This window comes from Chiloscyllium plagiosum, unplaced genomic scaffold, assembly GCF_037043375.1.
Source record: "Chiloscyllium plagiosum isolate Xiang-an unplaced genomic scaffold, Cpla_swu_hap1 HiC_scaffold_8, whole genome shotgun sequence".
NCBI lineage: Eukaryota > Metazoa > Chordata > Chondrichthyes > Orectolobiformes > Hemiscylliidae > Chiloscyllium > Chiloscyllium plagiosum.
Window position 1 is genome coordinate 58,824,855 of NW_028270146.1, and position 15,863 is coordinate 58,840,717.

Consider the following 15,863-nt stretch of genomic DNA (forward strand, 5'->3'; position numbering starts at 1 on the left):
CAGCTTCAAACCCCCTGCTAATAATGTACAACTAAATCCTAAGTAGCATTTTTAAAAAAATGTCAAGTTGAGTTGACTTTCATGCTTCCTTTACATTTATGGAAAAAAAAAACCTGAGCTTGCCACATTAGCCAGAGACAACAAGTGAAGTTTAAGTCCACGATCTGTGAATAGTGCCATGCTTGTTTTAATTTAAACCTGTACCTCACCATTTGAGGCACAGCATATTAGTGTACTGTCATGATGTGGTGCACTAAGTAACCTATAAAAAATAAGCCTTGCAAGAATCTGGTGCTTGGTTTTTCTTCTCCAATCATATGTAATACGCATCAAGAAAAATTGAAGAAGAAATCCTGTTAAAATGTGCAAATTTAAAAGCAGTTTACCGATTTATATGCTAGGAAACAATAGCTGGATGTATAGCTGTCATGGAAGTGTAATCATCATCTAAATGGTGGGAGTTAACAAATTTTGAAGAGGCTTACAAGTGCTTTCCTTTATTGTTCAGAGTGTTGAGTATTGGAGTTGGGAGGTCATATTGTGGCTGTATAGGAGATTGGTTAGGCCATTTTGTAAAACTGTGTGCAATTCTGGTCTCCTTCCTATCGGAAGGATTTTGTGAAACTTGAAAGGGTTCAGAAAAGATTTACAAGGATGTTGCCAGGGTTGGAGGGTTTGAGCTATAGGGAGAGGCTGAACAGGCTGGGGCTCTTTTCCCTGGAGCATCAGTGGCTTATAGAGGTTTATAAAATCATGAGGAGCATGGATAGGATAAATAGACAAAGACTTTTCCTTCGGGTAGGGGAGTCCAGAACCAAAGGGCACAGGTTTAGGGCGAGAGGGGAAAGATATCAAAGAGACCCAAGGGACAACCTTTATCACACAGAGGGTGGTATGTGTTTGGAATGAGCTGCCAGAGGAAGTGGAGGAGCCTGGTACAACTGCAGCATTTAAAAAGCATTTGGATGGGTATTTGAATAGGAAGCATTTAGAGGATTATGGGCCAAGTGCTGGCAAATGGGACTAGTTTAGGTTAGGCTATCTAGTCGGCATGGACGAGTTGGACCAAACAGTCTGTTCCCGTGCTGTACATCTCTATGACTTTAAGTGCTGACACTGAAATAATTCTCTAACAAACAGCACAGATCACTGCTGCATGATATCTACAGTTGAGGAAGATAACTCACTTTAATCTAGTCTAAAAAAATGAATTCATTATGACATCCAATTGTTTCTGAAATGAATAAGTTTTTAATCCTCTCAATGCTATCTGGAAATGCATTCTATGTGATCGTCAGAATGCATCAAGAAAATCTAGGATAGCATTGTTTATTCTCAATAGTTTGAGTTACTGTCCATTTTTTTATCCCTGCAGCTTAGCTTGGATAAACTTTTTCAAGCTTTAAACATGGAAATATTAAGAAACACAAAGAAGTCATGCAGCTCATCATCATGTCTGCACCAGCTGAATAAACTGGCTGCTGATTCTCATCTCATTTACTAGCACTTAGCATTGCAGGTTATAGTGTTTCAGTGCAGATTCAAGGTTTCTGCCTCAAATGCCAAACCAGGCAGTGAACTCCAACCAACCACCACCCTCAGGGAGCTACATTCCCTCTAATTTGCTTGTGGAGCACAGACTTCTTGAGCACAACAGTGGCTACCTCATTATTTGCCTGACTTAAGGAAAACCACCTTAGCCTATTCAACTTTTCCTCTTCAGTGCAATTTTCAAGCGCTGGCAACAATCTTGTATTCTCTCCAGAGCAATTATGCAACTCTTGTGATGACCAGAACTATACACAAAACTCAAGCTGCGACCTAACTTGTATCTTATGTAGTTCCAAATGTCAACCTCTGCAATCATGGTTCAGCTGATAGCATTCCTAAATTCTTCAACTTTTATTCCAGAACTTAAGCAAAAATAAAAATCAACACAGACTGAATACTAGAGTATTTCACTTTTAGAGGGGCTGTCTTTTGGAAAATAGAGACACTGGCAGTCTGCCAAGACACCACGACACTATTGTGATGATGATTAGAGGTATTCTCTGTGGTGCCCAAAATATGTTTAATCCTAATCAATATCATAAAAATATATCCAGCAATTATCATACTTTTTGTGAGAGCTTGCGGTGTACTCTACATTACAACAATGAAATATAATTCAAAATCATGAACTGTAAAGTGCTATCATGAAGTGCCCTGTGCTGCATAAAAGACATTAATAAATAAAGGCTTGCATTTATATAAAAACTATTAAGATCTCTTGCACTTAGAATGCAGCAATGGAGGTGAAAACAATCTAAGTTCTCCTCCAAGCCAAATGCTATTCCAAATTGGAACTAGATTGCTGATCTTTGAAGTCACTGGGCTAAAATCCCGGATCTCCTTCCATAACTGAACTGTGGATTCACCTACTCCACATGGACTTCAGTGAGGTAAAAACTTCAGTGATTCAAGAAGTTGACTTTTCAAGGGCAAATGGAAGGAATCCTGAGGGACAGGATGTACATGTATTTGGAAAGGCAAGGACTGATTAGGGATAGTCAATATGGCTTTGTGCGTGGGAAATCATGTCTCACAAACTTAATTGAGTTTTTTGAAGAAATAACAAAGAGGATTGATGAGGGCAGAGCAGTAGATGTGATGTATATAGACTTCAGCAAGACGTTCGACAAGGTTCCCCATGGGAGACTGGTTAGCAAGGTTAGATCTCACGGAATACAGGGGAAACTAGCCATTTGGATACAGAACTGGCTCAAAGGTAGAAGACAGAGAGTGGTGGTGGAGGGTTGTTTTTCAGACTGGAGGCCTGTGACCAGTGGAGTGCCACAAGGATGGGTGCTGGGTCCTTTACTTTTTGTCATTTATATAAATGATTTGGATATGAGCTTAAGAGGTATAGTTAGTAAGTTTGCAGATGACACTAAAATTGGAGATGCAGTGGATAGCGAAGAAGGTTACCTCAGATTACAACAGGATCTTGATCAGATTGGCCAATGGGCTGAGAAGTGGCAGATGGAGTTTAACTCAGATAAATGTGAGGTGCAGCATTTTGGGAAAGCAAATCTTAGTAGGACTTATACACTTAATGGTAAGGTCCTAGGGAGTGTTGCTGAACAAAAAGACCTTGGAGTGCAGGTTCATAGTTCCTTTTCAGTGGAGTCGCAGGTAGATAGGATAGTGAAGGCGGCGTTTGATATGTTTTCCTTTATTGGTCAGAGTATTGAGTACAGGAGTTGAGAGGTCATGTTGCGGCTGTACAGGACATTGGTTAGGCCACTGTTGGAATAGTGTGCGCAATTCTGGTCTCCTTCCTATCGGAAAGATGTTGTGAAACTTGAAAGGGTTCAGAAAAGATTTACAAGGATGTTGCCAGGGTTGGAGGATTTGAGCTATCGGCTAGGGCTGGGGCTGTTTTCCCTGTAGCGTCGGAAACTGAGGGGTGACCTTATAGAGGTTTACAAAATTATTAGGGGCATGGATAGGATAAATAGACAAAGTCTTTTCCCTGAAGTGGGGGAAATCCAGATCTAGAGGGCATAGGTTAGGGTGAGAGGGGAAAGATATAAAAGAGACCTAAGGGGCAACTTTTCATGCAGAGGGTGGTATGTGTATCGAATGAGCTGCCAGAGGAAGTGGTGGATGCTGGTACAATTGCAATATTTAAAAGGCATTTGGATGGGTATATGAATAGGAAGGGTATATGAATAGGAAGGGTTTGGAGGGATATGGACCGGGTGCTGGCAAGTGGGATTAGATTGGGTTGGGATATCTGGTCGGCATGGACGGATTGGACCGAAGGGTCTGTTTCCATACTGTACATCTCTGTGACTATGACTAAATGGGGATGAACAGTAAATGCCTACTTTTATAAAATAATATGTAGAAGCATATATAATAGTTTTCTTCCTATATTTCTTTATACCAACTTTCAGGTGACTCTTTGCAAAACTGAAAAGCTTAAATACTTCCATTCTTGCCTCAATTTTGAACACTAGGAATCAGACTCATGGATCTCGGTATGGTTTCCGATAGCCAAAAGTCTCCTATACCTCAATAACCAAAACTGACCGCAGTACTGAAAGTGGTGACATCTAGAAATAATACAACTTGAGCAGGATATTTCTGCACCTGGAATTAAAATTATTTCTGAAACATTCCAATAGCTGTGTTTATTGATGCTCTGCATTGTAGAGATATATTGAGTGTCAAGTTTATCAGTCTCTTTCCACTCCGTGTTTTGCTAATTTCAGTAAAATTCCATGTATGCAGAGTACAAATGTTGCCCATTTTTCTTTGCAAATTACAGTACAGTACACTTATCCTTACTAACATTAGATTAGATTACTTACAGTGTGGAAACAGGCCCCTCGGCCCAACAAGTCCACACCGACCCGCCAAAGAGCAATCCACCCAGACCCATTCCCTTACACCTAACACTACGGGCAATTTAGCATGGCCAATTCACCTAACCTGCACAATTTTGGACTATGGGAGGAAACCGAAGCACCCGGAGGAAACCCATGCAGACACAGGAAGAATGTGCAAACTCCACACAGACAGTCGCCTGAGGCTGGAATTGAATCCGGGTCTCTGGCACTGTAAGGCAGCAGTGCTAACCACTGTGCCACCAGAAACTTTATTTTGGCATTATCCTGCCCACCAGTATATAATAGTCGCTTTCTGTTTATGCTTTGCTCTTCCAGTTTGATACATTTGTTAAATTTTCAGATTGTATTTCTAGTTTGAGGTCAAGACAAATTATGTAGATAGGAAATAGGACTATAAAATCCTCACTTCTACCCAACCATTTCCATCCAAACTGACATTTGTCCCCTAATGTTTATGTATTATTTTCCATCCTTCATTCAATACCTTAACTATTCTCAAAATTTCCCATGCATTCGCAGAATATAAGAAATCTCTTAATATTTATAAAGTGTCTTTTCATCATTTCAGTACACCATGCTGCAGCTTTTTATACAATTTACTTGAGATGTCACTTGCTCATTAAATGGTCCAAGTGACTGGTCGAGCAATGTTTCACGTTGAGTTATGTTGAGTGCATTACAGTTAAGCCTCAAATGTATGCCTGGTAATCAATTCCATTATATTACAAAAGATCACAGCAACACTGTCTATTTCATGGATGCCTGAGACATTTTTGTCACTTTTGAAATTAGATTAGATTAGATTACTTACAGTAAGTAATCTAATCTAATCTAATTTCAAAAGTGACAAAAATGTCTCAGGCATCCATGAAATAGACAGTGTTGCTGTGATCTTTTGTAATATAATGGAATTGATTACCAGGCATACATTTGAGGCTTAACTGTAATGCACTCAACATAACTCAACATGAAATATTGCTCGACCAGTCACTTGGACCATTTAATGAGCAAGTGACATCTCAAGTAAATTGTATAAAATGCTGCAGCATGGTGTACTGAAACTAACATCATGCTCAAGGACAGTATTTTTTAATTGTCAATTGTAACAGATCATTAGAGCTTCCCAAATTTCCTCCTGACTCTTAAAACGCTGGAATATATACTATTCAGCTTTTGACGTGTCAAGTTAAAACTATTATCAAGTTATACCAAATTCAAGGCTTGTTTTTATCTTTCAGTTCCATTATCTGCAAAATCTGTTTTCAGAATCCACATTAGCATCTTAGGATTATAATAAGTTTCAAGCTGTGTGTAAATTTATAAGTGATGCTATGAATAGGACAGTGTCAATTCTCAATGCAAATGCATAATTCAAACCCAAAGGTTGCTTAATGTTTACTTTAATCAGGTCAGTTTCTTCATTTGAGTATTGCAATTCTTCGGTGTTTTATTTTACTATATTTGAGGAACAGGACTTGAGACCTAATTACCTGTCACCTAAGAGGGACCGAATTTCAGAGTTGGTGTATAAGAAATACAATACAAATGTTAAGTCACCCATACCAGGAAAGAACCAATGTGCAACATACTGGCCATTACAAGGGAATTGAAGTCTCAAACACAACTCGCTTGGCTGAGGAGAGCTCAGGATGTAGTTCATATTTACCACTTTATCCCTCTTTCCTATTCTTTTAAGCTTTACAATAAATTCTCCACTCAGCCACCATGCCATCCTCTCAGTTCCCTGGCTACACTGTTTTAAAATTTTCAGTGGTAGAGCCTTATTTCAACCACACGTAAGAGGAGGTATTTATGTTGCTGAAAGTCAATTATCAGTATATTTCCTTTCACCTTTCAAATAATTCTCTTAATCCACTCTTTATCATGTTGTGCTCTTTTTATATAGTCAGATCTTGACTCCTAGCTACAGTGTAACTTCATCCATTGATGGAAATCACCGACTGCAAAAGACATTTGCTTTTTAAATTCTGGGATTTTTCACTCTGAATGCTTAAGAACTTAGGTCGTTCCAGGAACAAAATGTCTTAATCAAATCATTGTATGCAGAAAAATGGTTACCGGTTATTTTCTAAAAAAGGGCAGAAGGGAAATAGTTTTAAGATAACTTTCTACAACAGACAGAAAATAAGTTATTTATTTCCTTGCACATTGAAAGTTTATGGATTGGTTTGATTAAATATGTAATAGAGAAACTGCCATTGACAAATTATGAGCTTACTTCCCACATAATCACCTTGAAAATAATAATATGACACAAATATTGCACATTGAGAAATATTCATTATACAGATCAAATGAGTGTTTAGAAAGTGAACATTCTCACTGTAGCTGAAACAACTGCTCACAAATTACAAGAAGAGAAAAACAAAGGAAAATTCTGTTCACCTTAATAGATACAGTATATCAATCTTGTCACTGGCAAATTGTAATTCAAATCAAAATGAGATTAAATATTTTGTAAGTTGTTACTCTATAAAAACTAAATGTAGATTGATACACAGTGATTAATAAGTCACCTCCTCCCTAACCCTCATATCGCTCCCCATTATACACATTGGAATTCATATTTTAATTTCTTGAAGTCAATGACTGAAACTTCATACTTTTTTAAAAATGATCTATCAATGCTGGTTACAGGGCCTAAAACAGAAGCAGGAGTTTCTTACAGTTAAAAGATGGCATTACTGGTAACATCTTACCTTGTATACAGATCGTACAGATTCTTTAGGTATTCTTCTGCATCAGACTTTTTACATTCTTCTAATCGATCTCGGATAAAACTCTAAGCAGGCATAGAATGGACAAGAGTTTCTAGCACTCAATGTGAATATTGAATCTGCTAACAGTTAGTGACAATAATCTGACTGCAGCAGTCACATCGCTGGTGAAAGTGCCCAGCGAATAATCACCTCTGCAGTAGAAGTATTAAAATGCAATCACAAACACTAGCAAAATGTTCATAATGGTGAATTTACATTTTAAAAACAAATTAAATACGTTAAACCCCTTAATGATAATCATGATAAATCAGGAAGTCAGAACAAGCAAGGGTTGGCTATGTGTCACAAGAGAATTGGCTCAAAGATCAAGATTCCAAGACTGAACTTATAAGTTGTTTGATATTTACTGTTTTTAAACTGTAGCACATCCATTTTTTAAAAAACAGATTTGTGAGAATACATAGTTAAATGGCATGCATTAAGCACAGCAAGTATAAGACATTGTCATGAAGTAGGAGCCAGTGTTTGGTCCTCAACACAAACACCATTCCATGGTCTCTGACAATTCACAACCTTGGCATTTTACTTGACCTTGCACTCAGGTTTTGATCCCATATCTTCTCATTCAGCAAGATCACCAATTGCTAGCTGATTTTCACTACTGCCTTAGCCGAAACCCTCACCCAAACTTCTGTTACCTTCAATCTTGACTATTCCAACACACTCCTGTCCAGCCTCCATATTATATCCTTGTAATCTGGAGGTCACCCAAACTTCTGTAGCTTACATCCTAAGTCAGTCCATTGTTATAGACACTCCTTAAAACCTATTCTTAGCCGAGCTGTTGGTCACTTGTCCCTACTTCATTGTCAATTTTTCTAATACTGAAAATCACTCCTGTAAACCATTGGGATATGTTGCTACATTAAAGATTTATAAAAAGGTTATTATGGCATTTAATTTAATATGACAAAGAAGTTAAAGTAATTTGGAGTGACAAAATTAAGACTAAAGTTCTATCAGAGTTCCTATCAAAAAAATTAAATGAATATTCTTTCCAAATTAAGCAAAACAATAACCAACGTTCATATAAATTGCTGTTTTCACACAATAAAACATACCAAGCCACTTCAGAAGTGCACTTTTAAACAAAATTCGATACCATGGCCCATAAGGACTGGTGACTAAAAGTTTCATCGTAGGGATGGTTTCTAACAGCATTTTAAAAGAAGACAAAAGTGGAAAATATGAGATGTGAGAAGGATTAAACAGTGAATTCAGAAGCTTCGGGCCTAGACAACTTAAGATATGACCACCTCCAGTGATGCAATGATAAAACCCAAGGATTTATAGGACTGAACTGGGGAACAGAAACTTTCAATACAGTCAGTTCTGATAACATGATAGTTCCATTCTCATGTGATCACGCATTAAGAAAATTCGCAATAGCCACCCCACTTAAACTAATCAGGCCTGAATCGCATTATAACCTAGGAGAAAGTGAGGACTGCAGATGCTGGAGACCAGAGTTGAAAAATGTGGTGCTGGAGAAACACAGCAGGCCAGGCAGCATCCCAAGAGCAGGAGAATCGACATTTCGGGCATAAGCCCTTCTTCAGGAACCTACACAGGTAATAAAAGTTCACATTCTACAAGTAACAGGCTAAAGTTTTCAATTGCATTAAAGCCAAATTGCATTGAAGAAACATGTGTTATAGCAGAACTGACTGTAATTGTATGCAAAAACTTATATGGAAGAGTGAAGCCTTAAAGGGATTTGAGATCAGCAATGAGATTTAAAACAGGCGCACTGCTAGAAAGGGAGCCAGTATAGGTTAGTGAGTTTGATCAGTGAATGGGATTTGCTGTGAGGATGGAGGTCAGCCAGAGCAACGTTGGAAGACTCAAGCCTAGAGATAGCAAAGCCATGCATGAGGGTTTTTGTAGCAATGTACTCAGGCAAGGAAAGAACAGAGATGTTATTAAAGAGGAATTGCATATTCTTGATATGGTACAGACATGCAGTCGAAAGATCATCTTGCAAAACCTAAGATAAGTAATGATTTATTGTTGTCATTGGGTTGGTGCCTTATATTAAATTATTTTTCCTGGTATAACAGCACTAAGGCAATAGAGGGCTCATATACGTCAAAAAATAAACAAACAAATGGCATGGTTGACAAGCTAATGAAATTGATGTAGTGTGCATGGACTTTCAAAAGTATTTCATAAAGCATCACAAAACAGATTCATCAGTAATGTTAAAGTTCCGAGAGTAAGTCGTACAATAGCAGTACGGAAATAAAATTGGCTAAGCAACTGGAAAGATAAACAGTCAACTTTTTATTCAGACTGCAGGAAAGGATAGAAAGGAATCCCCAAGGGCTCATTTTAGGATACCACTCCTCTTCATGTACAGTAATAAACTAAATTTTAGTGTAGAAAGCACACATTTGCAGATCATTAAAATTAAGATGAACTGTTCGGGTGATAGACCTAAACTTCAAGAGTTGAAATGGCAGTCAAAATTGTAAATGGGATTTAACACAATGAAGTGTATTGTGACTAATTTTGATAGGAAAAAGGAGGAGCAACACAAGAGAAAGGTTTCAATGCTAAAAGGGTGAAGGCAAGTTGGCTTAATATGCAAAATCTTTGAAGATGACAGAACGTGAGAGGAAGCAGTGAAAAAAACATGCAGGATTTCAGGCTTTACAAATAAAAGAGTGCAACAAGGATGTTATGATAAACTTGCTTAAAATACTGGTTCAACATCAACTAATATGCTACATCCAGTTTGGGGCTCCGCATTTTACGAAGGATGCGCAGTTTGAAGAGAGATTGAAGGTGGTTTCCTTTAGAGAACAGAAGATTAAGAAATGCTCGAAACTGAAGGGGCTCTGGCTACAGTAGAGAAAAGCAGTTTTCACTGCCAGAAGAATCGAAAAATAAAAGACACAGATTTAAGGTGGTTGACAAAATATGCATACAGGGCGGAGGTGGGTATTGCAGATGCTGGAGATTCGAGTCAAGATTAGAGTGGTGCTGGAAAAGCACAGCAGGTCAGACAGCATCTGAGCAGCAGGAAAATCGATGTTTAAGTCAAAAGCCCTTCATCTGGCATGAGGAAAAACTTTCTGTAAAAATTAAGTTGTTAAGATCCAGAAATCACTACTGGAGAAGGAAATGGAGGTAAAATTAATTGAAATTTCAAAAAGAGAATGAATAAATGTGGAGTGAGAAAACGTCAGATGAGGAAAAGGCAGGTGAATGAAACTAGAGGAGTTGACTATGCAGACAGGCAGAGTAATCGTCCCCATTCTATGCTTTAATTTTTCTATGCATTCACTGAACCACGAGTAGGAAGTAAAACTGCTTGGATTTTCCCTCGTTAAAGAACATTAAATTTTATCTGCAATAGTAATCCCTTTACCTGAAGTTTAATTTCAAAAATGTTTTGTATCAGTTTGGCCATCACATTCTCTGGGTTGCTGAAGACTTCACGAACTTCTTTATTTACTCGTTGGCATAACGTGGCTGTATCTTCAAATAAATCATTCCTGAAATATGAAACCTGCACAGACAAGATTTTAACTACACTACAAAATCAAAAGATTACGGTATTACAGCAAACATAGTCAGAGCTTCAAGAACACATTTTGCATGTATATAAACAAAACTGTTGGACAATTAATACAACGAAACAGAAACAATTACACAGAAAGAGGACTTAAAACAGATTACCTCCTGGCACTGTTTTATATACACATCCACACAGTGAGCATACCCCTGGAAAAAGAAGATAAATTGTCTATTTTAATAAGTGTAAATGAAGAGGAGATTAAATTGTAAAGCAAATATTCTATTTAAAGAATCAGATTCTCAGTGTTTGATTGTCATAGCTTCCAATGAAGAACAAATATCTTTTCATTTTTTATTTTTAAAAAATGCATTGTGAACACTATATCCATATTTTAGCAGCACCGACTAAATATGTATTTCTCACACTTCCCACCTCGCTCCCCCTCATGACACACATACACACTTTTTTCTCTTCCCCTAATGCTGCCTGATCCACTGAGCGCTTCTTTCATTCCCTATTTCACAATTTCAGCTGCAGGAACTTCAGCTTTTATAAATTTGAAATAAACCTTAAATAAAAACAAAATGCTGGAGAAACCCGCCAGATGTGGCAACATCTGTGGAGAGAGAAACAGGGTTAACATTTCAAGTCCAGTACAATTATTCTTCCCAGAGAAAGGTCATATTAGACTTGAAGCATTGACTCGGTTTCTCTCTCCACAGATGCCACCAGTTCCAGCATCCACAGTCTGTTGCTTTTAAGCAGATATCAAAGTCTGACACAAATAGGTAAGTGAGAGGGAATGAAAAGTTTGAAACACGGGTAAGGCTGAATCAGATAAGAGACAGAGGAAACTGAAATTAATATGATAGACACTGAAGTGGTTAGGGAAGTGTAGCAGTCATGATATTTAAGCAACTGGAGTAAATTAAGTCAGTAAGAGTCTGAAGAGAGAGTGGCAAGTAAATGAAATTGAGACAAATTAAGAAGAGAAACATGAAAACTTGCGACTGAAACAGTTGAGATACATAGATATGAAATCAAATCTCAAAGAACAGATATTTATAGAAAAAGAAACATAGTTAAAGGGAGGATGAGGCAACGATGGCTGACAAAAGTAGTCAGGGACAACATAAAAGCAAAAGAAAAGGCATACAATATGGTGAACATTAATGGCAAGTCTTTAAAAACCAGCACAGGATAACTAAAAAAACAATAAGGGGTAGAAGATGAAATATGAGGTAAGCTAGCTAGTAAAATAATAGAAGATAGTAAGAGTTTTGTCAGAAAACTAAGAGAGGCAAAAGTAGGCATTGGACTGCTGGAAAATAAGGCTGGATAAGTATTAATGGGGACAAAGGAATGGCATCAGAAACAAAGAGGGATTTTGCATCAGTTTTTCCACAGTTGAAGACACCAGCAACATACCAGAACTTCAAGAGAGTTAGAGGGCAGAGGTGAGAGTAGTGGTTATCACTAAGGACAAGGGGCTGGGAAGTTCAAAGGCTTGAAGGTGGACGACACGCCAGATTTTTGAAGGAGATTGTCAAGGTATTGTTGATGTTGTTTCAGGAATCACTGAGTCAGTGGAGTTCCAAGGGGCCTGGAAAATGGTTAATGTAACACCCCAGTTTAAGGAGAGGGAGGCAGAAAATAGGAAACTACAGGCCGGTTAATCTGATCTTGGTGACTGCTAAAATTGTAGAGTCCATGACTAAGGGTGAGATTGCAGAGTACTTATAACAACAGCGAACCTGCACAGTTACTGCCTTTGCTGTTTGAATTCATGTATCACTGGACATCGGAGTGCACCTGGGAAATTTTACAACTAATCTTGGAGGAACCTATTTGGGAGAGGTCACAGCACAGAAACAGACAAGTGAATATTTTAAGCGTGGCCTTGCAGTAAGTCTGCAGTAGTGAGTAGAGTGAGTTCTTTCTTGATTGTAAGCTATATTGAGATATGTCTCTTGATTAAACTTAAAAATATCAGCCATAATAATTAATTTAACCTGGCGTAGTGTTTTGTAGAGGAATAAGACAGTGCTATTTTCTGGGTCTGTAGATTGAAAGAAGCAAAAATGGCCTTCAGTAGAGTGATATGCTCTTCTGGTAGGATGTGGGAGCTTAGGGAGTTTAAGTGTTACTGAGGATTATATCTGCAATAAATACCGTTGGTTGCAAATTCTCAGATCGAATGGATTGGTTGGAGAGACAGTTAGAGACAATGAGGAATTTACAACAGCAAGGGGACATGGTGGATGCCAGTTATAAGGAGGAGGTAAAGTCACAGATATAGTCACATAGATGGGTTAACTCCAGGAAAGGTAAGAAAGGTAGGCAGGTGGTACAGGAGTCTTCTGTGGCTATCCCCATTTCAAACAAGTATGCTGTTTTGGAAAATATAGGGGGTGATGGATTCTCAGGGGAACGTAGCACGAACAGCCAAGTTTCTGGTATTGAGACTGGCTCTAATGCAACAAGGGATATGTCGGGTTCCAAGAGATCGACTGTGTTAGGGGACTCTGTGGTCCAAGGTACAGACAGATATTTCTGTGGCTAGCAGCAAAAACTCAAAGGTGTGTTGTTTCCCTGGTGCCACAATCAAGGATATCTCAGAGAGAGTGCAGAATGACCTAAAGGGTGAAGAGGGGCCAGCAGGACATCATTGTACACATTGGAGCCAACGACATAAGAAGGGAAAAGGTTGAGATTCTGAAGGGAGAGTACAGAGAGTTAGGGAGGAATTTAAAAAGGTCCTCGAGAGTAGTAATATCTGGATTACTCCCGGTGTTATGAGCCAGTGAGGGCAGGAATAGGAGGATAGAGCAGATGAATGCATGGTTGAGGAGCTGGTGTATGGGTGAAGGGTTCACATTTTTGGATCATTGGAAGCTCTTTTGGGGTAGAAGTGAGCTGTACAAGAAGGACGGATTGCACCTAAATCGGAAGGGGACTAATATACTGGCAGGGAGATTTGCTAGAGCTGCTCGGGAGGATTTAAACTAGTAAGGTGGGGGTGGGACCCAGGCAATAGTGAAGAAATAGATCAATCTGAGACAATTGAGAACACGAGCAAGTCAAACAGTCAGGGCAGGCAGGAACAAATCAGAGAATAAGGTAGGACAGATAAATTGAACTGCATTTATTTCAATGCAAGGGGCCCAACCGGGAAGACAGATGAACTCAGGGCATGGTTAGGAACATGGGACTGGGATATCATAGCAATTACAGAAACGTGGCTCAGGGATAGACAAGACTGGCAGCTTAATGTTCTACAATAGAAATGCTACAGGAAGGACAGAAAGGGAGGCAAGAGAGGAAGGGGAGTGGCATTTATGATAAGGGATAGCAGTACAGCTGTACTGAGGGAGGATATTCCCAGAAATACATCCAGGGAAGCTATTTGGGTTGAACTGAGAAATAAGAAAGGGATGATCACCTTATTGGGATTGTACTTTAGACCCCGGAATAGTCAAACAAATTTGTAAGGAGATCTCAGTTACCTGTAAGAATAATAAGGTAGTTATGGTAGGGGATTTTAACTTTCCAAACATAGACTGGAACTGCCATAATGTTAAGGGTTTAGATGGAGAGGAATTTGTTAAATGCATTCAAGAAAATTTTCTGATTCAGTATGAGGATGTACCGACTAGAGAAGATGCAAAACTTGACCTACTCTTGGGAAATAAGCAGGGCAGGTGACTGAGGTGTCAGTGGGGGAGCACTTTGGGACCAGCGATCATAATTCTCTTAGTTTTAAAATACTGATGGAAAAGGATAGACCAGATCTAAAAGCTGAAGTTCTAAATTGGAGAAAGGCCAATTTTGAGAGTATTAGGCAAGAACTTTCAAAAGCTGATTCAGGGCAGATGTTCGCAGATAAAGGGACGGCTGGAAAATGGGAAACCTTCAGAAATTAGATAACGAGAGTCCAGAGACATTATATTCCAATTAGGGTAAAAGGAAAGGCTGGTAGGTATAGGGAATACTGGATGACTAAAGAAATTGAGGGTCTGGTTAAAAGAAAAAGGAAGCCTATGTCAGGTATTGACAGAATAGATCAAGTGAATGCTTAGAAGAGTATAAGGCAGTAGGAGTATAGTTGACAGAAATCAGGAGGGCAAAAAGGGGACATGAGATAGCTTTGGCAAATAGAGTTAAGGAGAATCCAAAGTGCTTTTAGAAATACATTAAGGATGAAAGGGTAAGTAGGGAGAGAATAAGGCAACAAGGCTGCCTTTGCATGGAGCTGCAGATGGGGGGAGATACTAAACGAGTATTTTGCATCAGTACTTACTGTGGAAAAGGATGGAAGATATAAACTGCAGGGAAATAGATCTTGAAAAATGTCCATATTACAGAGGAGGAAGTGCTGGAAGTCTTGAAACGCAAAAAAGTGGATAAACCCCCAGGACCTGAACAGGTGTACCCTAAAACTGTGGGAAGCTAGGGAAGTGATTGCTGCGCCTCTTGTTGAAGTATTTGTATCATCGATACTCACAGGTGAGGTGTGGAAAGATTGGAGGTTGGCTAACATGGTGCCACTGTATAAGGTGGCAAGGACAAGCCAGGGAACTATCGACCAGTGAGCCTGACGTCAGTGGTGGGCAAGTTGTTGGAGGGAATCCTGACGGATAGGATGCACATTTATTTGGAAAGGCAAGGACTGATTATGGATAGTCAACATGGCTTTGTGCAAGGGAAATCATGTCCCACAAACTTCATTGAGTTTTTTTGAGGAAGTAACAAAGAGAATTGATGAGGGCAGAGCAGTAGATGTGATCTATATGGACTTCAGTGAGGCATTCGACAAGATTCCCCGTGGGAGACTGGTTAGCAAGGTTAGATCTCACGGAATGCAGGGAGAACTAGTCATTTGGATACAGAACTGGCTCAAAGGTAGTAGACAGAGGGTGGTGGTGGAGAAGGGTTGTTTTCCAGACTGGAGGCCTGTGACCAGTGGAGTGCCACAAGGATCGGTGCTGGGTCCACTATGTTTCATCAGTTATATAAATGATTTGGATGTGAGGATAAGTAGTAGTTAGTAAGTTTGCAAATGACACCAAAATTGGGGGTGTAGTGGACAGCGAAGGAGGTTACCTCAGATTACAACAGGATCTTGATCAGATGGGCCAATGA

The 15,863-nt window shown here is 39.0% G+C and overlaps 1 protein-coding gene across 1 annotated transcript in view; it reads right to left on the bottom strand.

Annotated features, from left to right (window-relative positions):
- The window catches only part of exoc5 (exocyst complex component 5), an 87,677-nt gene that overhangs the window by 25,565 nt on the left and 46,249 nt on the right, over nt 1–15,863 (bottom strand). Inside the window, exons 8-10 of the mRNA XM_087989878.1 lie at nt 10,883–10,927; nt 10,572–10,712; nt 7,118–7,200 (exon numbers count right to left, since the gene is read on the bottom strand). Of these exons, the coding sequence (XP_087846004.1) occupies nt 7,118–7,200; nt 10,572–10,712; nt 10,883–10,927 (269 nt within the window). The remainder of the gene's footprint in view (nt 1–7,117; nt 7,201–10,571; nt 10,713–10,882; nt 10,928–15,863) is intronic.